General features: G+C 31.1%; 3 protein-coding genes across 4 annotated transcripts; all 3 read left to right on the top strand.

The window, feature by feature from the left end:
• Positions 1-824: 824 nt before the first annotated feature.
• Positions 825-3,328, top strand: LOC149883350 (uncharacterized). Of its 2 annotated transcripts, none has more exons than XM_090065496.1 (2): positions 825-1,083; positions 1,155-2,970. In XM_090065496.1, exons 1-2 carry the CDS (start codon positions 841-843, stop codon positions 1,431-1,433), a joined length of 522 nt encoding a protein of 173 aa, XP_089921622.1. In that variant the 5' UTR covers positions 825-840; the 3' UTR covers positions 1,434-2,970. The 2 variants fall into 2 exon arrangements, with proteins under 2 accessions (XP_089921622.1, XP_089921623.1); XM_090065497.1 differs by lacking the exon at positions 1,155-2,970 and adding an exon at positions 3,278-3,328 and having other exon boundaries at positions 831-1,083.
• LOC149883351 (uncharacterized) lies at positions 1,432-2,970 on the top strand. The gene has a single exon (XM_090065495.1). It carries the CDS (start codon positions 1,434-1,436, stop codon positions 2,364-2,366), a length of 933 nt encoding a protein of 310 aa, XP_089921621.1. The 5' UTR covers positions 1,432-1,433; the 3' UTR covers positions 2,367-2,970.
• Positions 2,403-2,970, top strand: LOC149883352 (uncharacterized). The gene has a single exon (XM_090065498.1). The coding sequence runs from the start codon at positions 2,403-2,405 to the stop codon at positions 2,922-2,924; it is 522 nt and encodes a 173-aa protein (XP_089921624.1). The 3' UTR covers positions 2,925-2,970.
• Positions 3,329-10,394: the final 7,066 nt, after the last annotated feature.

The following is a 10,394-nucleotide window of genomic DNA, read 5'->3' as shown; positions in this document are numbered from 1 at the left end:
AAAGTGGCAAAAAAGGAAAAAAAATAAAGTCTTTAGTTTCTAAATACAAATAACTTTTAATAATGGTAAGGCCAGATGCATAACAATTTAAAACTTTTTTTGAAGCCATTGCAAGTTTGTGTATTAATTTGAAGCACTTTATTAATGCTTTTTTTATGACGAAAAAAAACCGGAAATGTTCGATAAAATAGTCAGTTTTAGAAATTTATATTATGGAGACAGTAGCTAAAGTGTTAGTATTTTTTATTAATTTATTAAAATTGTGTCAATTCACAATGTAATTGAATGATTTTTTTCTAATGATTATTAGGTTTAAGCTATTACTCAGCATGAAGAAATCTATTAATAAAAATTTTTTATTTTATTTTTAACACATTATTTGTGGTACAAGAACAAAAATGTTCCGCATAACTCCATGCTGATTTTAGTGTTTTTGAGTACTGTCAGCAATATACCATTTGCTGGAATAAAATTTACCTGCTCCAATTTGCTCCAATCTAAAATAGAGCTTTTATCATTTACTCGCTAAATATTACATTTAGCGAGTATAGAATAAAAGGTTGGAGTAAATTGAAGCAAGTAAATTTTATTTATTTATTTAAAATATAAACTCTTTTAAAAAAAGAGTATCAGCCTTACCTATTATTTTTAGTATATATATATATATATATATATATATATATATATATATATATATATATATATATATATATATATATATATATATATATATATGGATTTTCAAAATACTTGTAGCTATTAAGCTATAATGTAAACAACAATAAGATTGTTAAACTATTGATAACTTTTGTGTGTTATGTTATAGATAATATATAAAACATGAAAAGAATTGATTTTCTTCAAAAAATTAAAGAGCTAGGTTTCAATAAAGTTAATCTGCTTGAATCTTTGTTTAAAGAAGTTTTAAATGTTTATAACCTTCATGAAGATGACTTCGATAAATCAGAGCTTACTAACTTAAAGAATAAGTTGTCTGTTTTTAAAGCAAAAGTGGGAGCTAAGTTAGATAAGCATAATAGAAACTATGACAGATTGATTTTAAAAGAAGGTGTTTGGCTGCAGGTAAAGAAACAGTTATTTGTTAATAAATTTTTTTATGCAATCATTCTATTTAATTAAGTTTCTATTTACAGGAGGAGTTTTTCCCCGATCTTGTTAAAAGAGTTAAATTTAAAGAAGGTCCAGGTAGAAAAAATAAAGTTTGGGAAAATCTTGGTGAAAGAAGCAAAAGAGCTAAAATTGCCCATTTAGCTGAAAACAATCATGAAGCATTGGCATTAGCTTCTATAAAAGGTGCAGCAACTGAATCCAACATTAGTAGAAACAATTTTATTTTTATAGTAAAGAAGGCTTTGGACCCAGATAAAGCAAATGAAATTAGGAAAAACATGTCTATGCTTGAACCTGTTTAAATGAAAGTTGAAGATGCTCTCAGCCTAAAAATTCAATGTGATCTGTCCGATGAACAATACCAGATAATCAGAAATAGCTCCTTATTACAAAATGCAAACGTCTATCCGTCTCTTCATAAAATTTTGATTGAAAAAAAGAAATGCTATCCTGATAATATGACTTTTTCAGAAACATCTGCAGTTTGCTCCCTTCAATCTCTTTTTAATCACACACTGTGTAGAATCTTGAGTCTAAATAGTTGCAACAAAATATTTTCTGAATTATTGGTTAAAGATATCAATCAGCATGGAATCATGCATTTCAAAGGCGGTTTTGATGGAGCGTCTAGCCAGAGTCTGTATAAACAATATTTAGATACAACTCTAGATGAAGTTATTAAAAATGAAGAGAGTGTTTTCCAAACATCTGTTGTGCCTCTTAAACTGACTGTTAATGATACAGTGATATGGTACAACAAAAAACCATCTAGTACACATTTCTGCAGACCGGTATGTTTGCAGTACAAAAAGGAAACAGATATGCTAATTAAAGAAGAAGAGGAACGATTACGAATTGAGATTCAGAAACTTGAACCATTTGTAGTAAGTTTAGAGTCAGAAGAAGCTGAGTCATCTATGATGACAGCAATTATAAAGTATAATTTGGATTTGACTATGTTTGATGGAAAAGTTGTTAATGCACTGACAAGTACTACATCTTCTCAAAGCTGTAATGTATGTTCAGCAAAGCCAACAGAGATGAATGACGTTAAATTGATTAGATCTAAACCTGTCAATAAAGAAGCTTTATCTTTTGGCCTTTCTCCTCTTCACCTTTGGATAAGATGCTTTGAGTACATTCTTCATCTTGGATATAAATTGAAAATTAGGTCATTTTATGCTAAAACCTCTGAGCAGAAAGAATCAGTTAAAGAAAGAAAAGCATTTATCTAAAAGAAGTTTAGGGAAGAAATAAGTCTTATTGTTGACATGCCCAAACAAGGTTTTGGAAATGCTAATGATGGTAATACTGCCAGAAGAGCCTTTGAGGAATCGATTACTTTCTCTGAGATAACTGGTGTAGATGTTGACATCATTTCTAGACTTAAAACAATTTTAAAAGCAGTTTGTTCAGGATATGATTTAGATCCAAGCTCTTTTCAAAATTATTGTAATGATACAACAGATAAAATTCTTTCTGAATATAATTGGTATGTTATTCCTCCAAGCGTTCACAAACTTTTAGAACATGGTTTACAGATTGCCGATGCATTAGAACTTCCCGTTGGAGTTTATTCAGAAGAATCACTAGAGGCTCTTAACAAAGAGATTAGAAATGCAAGATTAAACCATTCATGCAAAATTTCAAGGATAAATGTTATGAAAAACCAGTTTAACTATCTTATGATAAGGAGTGATCCAGTTATATCGAGCATCCAATTCACTAACCATAGATGTGAAAATGGGAAATTGCTTCCAGTAGAAGTTCTTTCTCTTCTTAAACAGTCGTGATTCTTTTGTGAAATTTTTTATTTATAGTTAAATTTGCCATCAAAAATTAAAATTTTCTATGAATTAAAATTTAAAATAGTTATAATAGTAATGCTCAAAGTAGAACTATTATCTACTCTTTGTTGATGTCTGAATTTTTTTAATTTATTAATGATAATTCTTTTAATCATTGTTTTTATCAAAAGAGGAGGATAACAATTGATGACAGAAATTTTAAAAAAATTAAAATTTTCTATGAATTAAAATTTAAAATAGTTATAATAGTAATGTTAAGAGCATTCTATTATATACTCTTTGTTGATGACTGAACTATTATTATTTTTTTTGAAAATTCTTTCAATCGTTGTTTTTAGCAAAAGGGGAGGGGCCCGGTAATAATTATGACTTAAATTTGGATGGTAGTGTACTGTGTGATCACGCCTGATTACAAGTTGGAGTGAGTTAAAAAGAGATTTAAAAATAAATTATGTATTATGAAAACTCTTACTTGATTCCAGAAGAAAAGTTTAAAAAAAAAATCTGCTTGCGCGTGTAAAATTTCATACGCGCGTGTTTTTTAGATACGCACACGTTTTGCTGGTTGTTGCACGTAAAAATAACTTAAAATCACATAATTGATTTTTAGACAAAAAAAACAATAACTATTCATTTAATACATATTAAAATGCAATGGTTATATAATTTTTGCCGTTTTTTCTTCACTTTGAGTCACTGTGCGCCGAACGGGTATTTTCAAAAAATTTTTAGGGTCCCAACCCGTTCGGATATAGACCCATTAAATACCCGATAACCCGAAATAATGATCGAACGGGTTTACGAGTACCGACAGCTATGGAACCGAAACCGATAAATTATCGATACCCGTTCTGGTATTGATTTTTTTTAATACCCGAAAACCCGAACCTGTTCGGTTTTTGGCTTTATCACCATTCAGGTCCCGAAACTTAGTAAAAAATTTTTCGCTAGTCACGAAAATTTGCTGCAAGTTACTGCAGTAATTTTAGCATCTTTGAAAGAGCCTGTGAAATGTATAAACTAAAATTTAAAAAAGTACTTTTAAGGCTGGGAGTTAATTAAAGAAGTATTTCATTAAACAGATTGAGTCCACAGTTAATTAAACAACGTGAGTGAATGAAATAGGTTAAATGGTTTGAAAATAAATGTAGTTTTGGTACCAAACGTTAACTTTCTAAACACATTAGTTGCCTCAGTCATCATAGAAATAAAACACTGGCAAATATAGCATTTTCACCTTTGAATTTTTGACACATGATTACAAAATAAACATTTAAAATTTGGAGATGTACTGTTTGTTTTCATGAGTTTCTCAGCATAAAATAAATTGAAAGAAATTTGAACTAATGTTTAAAAAATCATTTTCGACAAATTCTTTGACTTCTTCAATCTCATACATGCCATAACGTTAATTTCACCAACAGGGGCTTCCTAGATGTCATCATCAGGCTCCTCATTTGGAATTGATAAAGAGCTTTTGGTTTCTGAGCAGAATTTGAGCAGCATTTTTCTCTCAAACTAAGAGTAGTTGCATTTGATGAAGAGCAGTTTTTCCGCTTTCAGAGGATCCATGCAATTTCTTCCCTTCGTAACTGTCAGGCTGGTAGCGCTGAACAAGCGCTCTGAGGATGCTGAACTTGAAGGAATACTCAAGAGAACAAAGGCAGCTTTGGAAAGAAATGGATAGACGTTCCGTTGTATCAACCAGAACTGCATTGGCTTTCCCATCCATGCAGGAACTGCCTCAACATCATTTTCACAATTAAAAAGTTCTCCTTTCAATCCAATCGCAATCTTTTTCTGCTTATTTGGCTGGATAAATCTCAAAGAGAAGCTTCCAAATTGTGAGTGCCGAAGGCTGTCGTTGACAGAGAATGGTTCAATCTCGGAGTCTTCTTCCCCATTTTTGCCGAACAAACTTGACAAGAACTCTTTAATAGCCTCTTCAGGATTCTCAGCCAAATTCTGAAGACTGAATTTGGTTTCTTTGAACTTGGCTTTCAAGAACTTTGCGTATTGGTCTGAAAAATATAAAAGAGCATTAAAAAAGTCTCACTTTTATGGGCAAAAAGACTGACTTTTTAGACTTATTCATACTTTAACTAATTTTTACTGAGCTTGTGTTCTAATATTTACAACTTTTTGCATTTTTGGAATTATTCAAAACTATTCCCAATTACTCTCATTTCTTTTAGATAAGCACTTATTTAGATAAGCAATATTAGATGTAACTTTTGAAAATTGGCACGTATAATGGCGGATTGGGAACCTGCACAAAAGTAGACTACAGCCAGTTACATTGCAATTTTTGACTAATAAAATTTTAAAATGATTTTTCACTCAGATTTGTAATATGGGTCCATGTAGTTGGCAACCAGGTAGATAACTTGTTTAGAATTCTTTACAACTTTGGCAATCCTTGAAGGCAAGTAGCACCCTGTGTAAAATTTACAGGCACTAAACAAAGAAATTAAACTAATTGGCAATATTACCTAATTTTTCGGCTTCGTATTCATGGGAAGGCAGGTCATCTGGATCTAAAGATTTTCTTTTTTATGTTCACTTCCTTCTTCGTTTTCAATATCAACATCGCCAAGACTTTGCGATAACAGAGCACTTGACTGGATAGCAAACATTTTCGGAATGTTTTGTTCTTTTACACACGTCCAATTTTAATTTCAAAAGTTTAAAATTACAACCTTTCTAACACCATTTCAAGAAACGGAAAGAAAAAAATTCTGAAAACACACAATGATGCTTTACAATCACTTTTGGTGATTTTGGGTTTCCTTGAATTTTTCGTATCAGAGTCGAGCCGATCAGAGTCGAGCATTTCAAATAAAGGGTGAGAGTAATTTTGCCAACCGGACTGCGTGAATAGCATGAGGAGATATGTTAAACTTCGTTTAATTATTGCGATTATTACGGTTTTATTCCACTTTTTTAGAAATATCAACTATTTTTGAAAAAAATGGGCAAAATAATTCTGGAAGAATTGTTCGGGAATTATTTTTCTAACGGGAAACGATAGGATCAATAACTTTCCGGTGCCGATAATTTAAATTACCCGAAAGATTGAGTCGGGTTAGGTATGAAAATTTTCAATTACCCGATCCTATCGGCGTTATCGGGCAATACTCGTTCGGGTAATCGGAATCCGAAAAAATTATTTGTAGCTTTTATCAGTGGCCGATACCTGTTCGGGTTGGGTCTCGTTCGATTCTTATCGGGACTCGGACATTCCCTACTCCAAACCTATTTTCAGTTTTGTGATTTTGGCATATATCGTTAGATTTGTTAGAATGTGTTAACTTAGATTTCGTATGTCGGCTAAATTACAAAATTCCTTTTAGCCAAATACAGTATCTTAAAAGCCACCATCTGATTTGTTTTGCTTATAATTTTTTATTGGTATTAATAAAAAACAAGGTGTGAACTGTAAATGAAAGTTTTACTCATATTTTTTTTAGATTAAACTTTCAAAGTTATGACTCAAAATAATTATGCCCTATTTAAGTGCTGACAAATTTGAGGTCTTTTTATCGTATTCTCCATAATACAACTCAGCAAGTCCCTTGATATTTTGATGTTTTGTTTTAACCGAACTAATGCTTGTTGTTTGCTTGTTCATTTAATAAATTTATTAATGATATACTTTAGAGTTCAGATAGCCGCACAGAAAAAGTCCAGAGTTGTTAAATCCGGTGAATGGACAGACTTAGCAAAATCTTCGTGTTTGGAGATATTGCAGTCAGTAAAAAATCTGTCGCAATTCATGAATTGTTTCTCAAACAGTTGGGCCTTAGCACCAAACAGTTGAAACCACACATTCTATAGTCCTTGAGTTAATCGCTTCTTGTACGGAAATAAGTGAAGATCTAATAGCAATATTGGATACACAGTAACAATCTTAAAAGCCTAAACTATTGCGCTCTTCTAAACATAGATTTTTTGTAAGTTATCGGACGTTATCTCTGCTTCTTCGAATTGAGTCACTAGTCGTCAAATTGTTGGAGGTAAACGAGTACTATTTCCCTGAATTTGTTGTCAAAATTCACGTTATCCATATTAAAATTTGATTTTATCTTCAATTATTTTAAAGTAAAAGGCAGAAAAAGTTATTAATTTAGAAGCTATAAGAAAAACTAATCAAATATTCAGCATAGAAGCTGTTATTCTTGGAAACCATCTATCTATCCCAAGATACATTAGAAATGTTCGTTGTTGATGAAATTTTAGCCACTTCTTTATCACCTTCACATTTCTCTAAATGATTATAAATGTCATTCACAGCTCCCTCTATTATGTGTAATTCCGGCAGAGATTTGAAGCTTATCACTTACTGGTCATTAGTCATCCAGATTTTTTTTCTTCTTCCCCTTTAGCGTGACATTTCTTTGACCCTGACTAAGAGAGGTTTTTGCAATACTGCTCTAAACAACCAAGAGTTTCGAGAGTATCTTCATTAAATGGTTCTTTCCTTTTCCATTTGCAAATATGGCAAGGTTACATAGCACTAGGTGATAATCCACAGATTACTTGAGAAAGTTTAAGATCAGCTACCAAATAAATATTTTATTATATCATCCAAGATTATTAATCAATATGGAAATATTTTATGACTTTTACGAACATTATGTACCTATCCTAATAAAAAAGAAACTTTCACAAAGCTTTATATCTTGAATTCGGAGACAGCTTTTCTCAACTTTTAAAACTTCGTTCTCACGCTCCAAGAAAAAGTTCAAACAGATCTAAAATATGATAAGATTTTAATTTCCCTGATTAAATCTTGCGCAATTGATTTTAATTTTAATACATTTAAAATGAAAACGTTTAGTTAAATTAACTTCAAAAAATCTCCTCCTCCACCATTTCTTCCTCCATCATCTCTCCCTCCATTAATTCTTCCTTCATCATCTCTTCATCAACCTCCATAAGAAAATTTACAAACTCCTCAGCATTTGCACTATGAATCTGCTTTCTTAACATCAAGTTCTTGCCAGTCTATGATGATAAATAAATAGCTCTTAGTTTTTAGTTAATAATCTTTCATAATTAGTTTATGGTTGTCATGGTTTATCAACTTTGTTCTTATTTACCATATTTTCCTATAACTTTTTTAAGTTTTTTGTATTAATATAAGAAATGTATCATAACTTGAATTTTATGTTTAATATTTTTTTCTTTTTAGAACTTATATTTATTTAAGCAGTTTTTTTTAAGCGCCGAGTTAAGAGCAGCACGGGGGTGAGATTATCGATTTGCCCCCTTGATAATCCGTGATAAAATATAATTAGTGTAATGCTGCAGCTGGTAGAAGCACCAGCAAGTGTAAATTGCACACTTTAACAGCCTTTTCAAGTATCAATGCAAGTTTTCATAAAATCTGTCATAAATGTTTTAGAACTCCTTCAAAGATTTTGGGTTGATGGCTTCTTCTGACGTATAACATTTTTGCTTTGTTTATTACTAAAATTTAGCGTTGAATAATCTATGGACGATACAAATAAAAAAAACTCCTCGAAAATTCGATTTTTAAAGAATACTGAAGTTTCAAGGTTCATTTGTACCTATCAAGCCAGGAATTTTGAAATTCCTGGCTTGATACTTACAAATGGGTTAATCATAACAAAGACAAAAATAAAACGTTTTGTTCAATATGTCAAAAAAACGAAACTAACAAGACCGTTTATTCAAAGTTTAGCACAGAAGGATTTAATAATTGGAAAAAAGCAAAGAATCTTTCAAAGATAAAGTTATAAATATATCTTCACAAATTTCGTCCTCGCACCAAAAATGTATGAAGGAATCAAGAGAAGCTCTCGATAAAATAATTTTCAGCGTTGCCTTACTCGCAAGACAAAAACTAACCATTCGTGGTCATGCAGATGAAGCTTCAAATTCGAGTCGGTTTTAAAAGTTAGAGCTACAAATGTTTCGCAATTGAGTTCTTGGTTATAGTGAACGAAATATAAATGGATTTCGCATGAAATAATAAAGGAATTGCTTCAAATGGTAGCATCCTAAATAATCAGAGTCAAAATTACAGCCAAAATTAAAAAAGTTAAATAGTTTCAATAATAATTGAAGAGTCAATGATTCAGCGATTCAACGATTGATTCAGACTCTGAATTCAGACCTGTAATTGAACAGGTTTCATTGTATGTTCGATCGGTCAATCATGATACATTTAAAATTGAAGAATATATTTTAGGTTTTTTAGACTTTATGAAGAATGTTATCGAGGTAAATGATATTCTTCAACGTACTAGAGGGTTAATTATGTTCATTCGCGAATCACCAAAGAGATTTGCTTGGTTCAAGACATATCAGCAAGAAAGTGACAATTTGTCCTTGAGACCATTTTCTGAACTGTCTAATACTGAAAAAAATGAAGCGGGGCTAAAAGTAAACGGATCCATGAAGAAACTGTATAAGGCAAACACATTTACTATGTTAAAAATTACTAGTAGCATCCTAAAACATTTCGAAGAAGCTAATAACGTTATCCAGAGTAAAAGTCATGTACTGATACTATTGATACACTGAAAAACACCATTTACAACATGAGAGAAAAATTTGATTTTGTCATGTGGAATGATTTAAAAGAGGAATGAAGACTTCTCTTTTAGATAAACCGAAAGAACCAAGGAAAAGAAAGCTACCAACCTGATTTGAATTTGGATTGACAAATATGACTAGTATGCCATCATAGGCGCTATGCCATCAAAGGCACCTTTCCCCTATATATATATATATATATATATATATATATATATATATATATATATATATATATATATATATATATATATATATATATATAGGGGAAAGGTGCCTTTGATGGCATAGCGCCTATGATGGCATACTAGTCATATTTCTAAAAATATTAGTTTTGGTGCATAAGTGATTAGACCAACATGTGTTTATTAGTAACTCATTACTTCTGGTGAAAATTCGTCTCTCTGTCATAAATAATGCTTTTGTAATCAACAAACATAAATTTTCGCACGTGGTGTTGTAGTTTTAATGCCCTCATATATTTAGGATTACAATTTTATTATACATCATACAGAAGTAAAACTTTCATGCATTTCATCTGCAGGCTTTGTACATTTATTAGAATACTTATTTTAATGCTATGTGTGGAATAAGGTAGACACAGCTTGTTTTAATAAATATGGTGACTCTTTCCAATGATGGCATACTGAGGAGTTGCCAACATAGGAAAGTCTGCAAAATGAATTTAAAAAAATGCCTGAAATCAATTTTTATGCTAATAAAAAGGTGATTAGGCTAAGAACAAAGATGAAATACAAGAGTTTCAGAAACCAACACATTTGGAAATAAAATCTCCCCCATCAGAAGCTTCCATATACATTGGATCTTCTGTTTCAACGAAAGGATAAGATCTGTTATACAAAAGTTGTGTCAGGTGCCTTTAGCAATCCT

This window comes from Hydra viridissima, unplaced genomic scaffold, assembly GCF_058129835.1.
Source record: "Hydra viridissima isolate aposymbiotic clone 2 unplaced genomic scaffold, HvirCarnegie_v1 scaffold_10, whole genome shotgun sequence".
NCBI classification, from domain to species: Eukaryota; Metazoa; Cnidaria; class Hydrozoa; order Anthoathecata; family Hydridae; genus Hydra; species Hydra viridissima.
The sequence above is the reverse complement of the archived record's forward strand: the minus strand, read 5'-3'. Positions and strand labels throughout refer to the sequence as shown.

Excerpts from the sequence above, each read along its gene's own strand:
- LOC149883351 (XM_090065495.1), top strand. The coding sequence starts at position 1,434 with ATGAAAGTTGAAGATGCTCTCAGCCTAAAAATTCAATGTGATCTGTCC.
- LOC149883352 (XM_090065498.1), top strand. The coding sequence starts at position 2,403 with ATGCCCAAACAAGGTTTTGGAAATGCTAATGATGGTAATACTGCCAGA.
- LOC149883350 (XM_090065496.1), top strand. The coding sequence starts at position 841 with ATGAAAAGAATTGATTTTCTTCAAAAAATTAAAGAGCTAGGTTTCAAT. Across the intron at positions 1,084-1,154 it reads AAGAAGGTGTTTGGCTGCAG|GAGGAGTTTTTCCCCGATCT; the intron begins GTAAAGAAACAG and ends TTCTATTTACAG.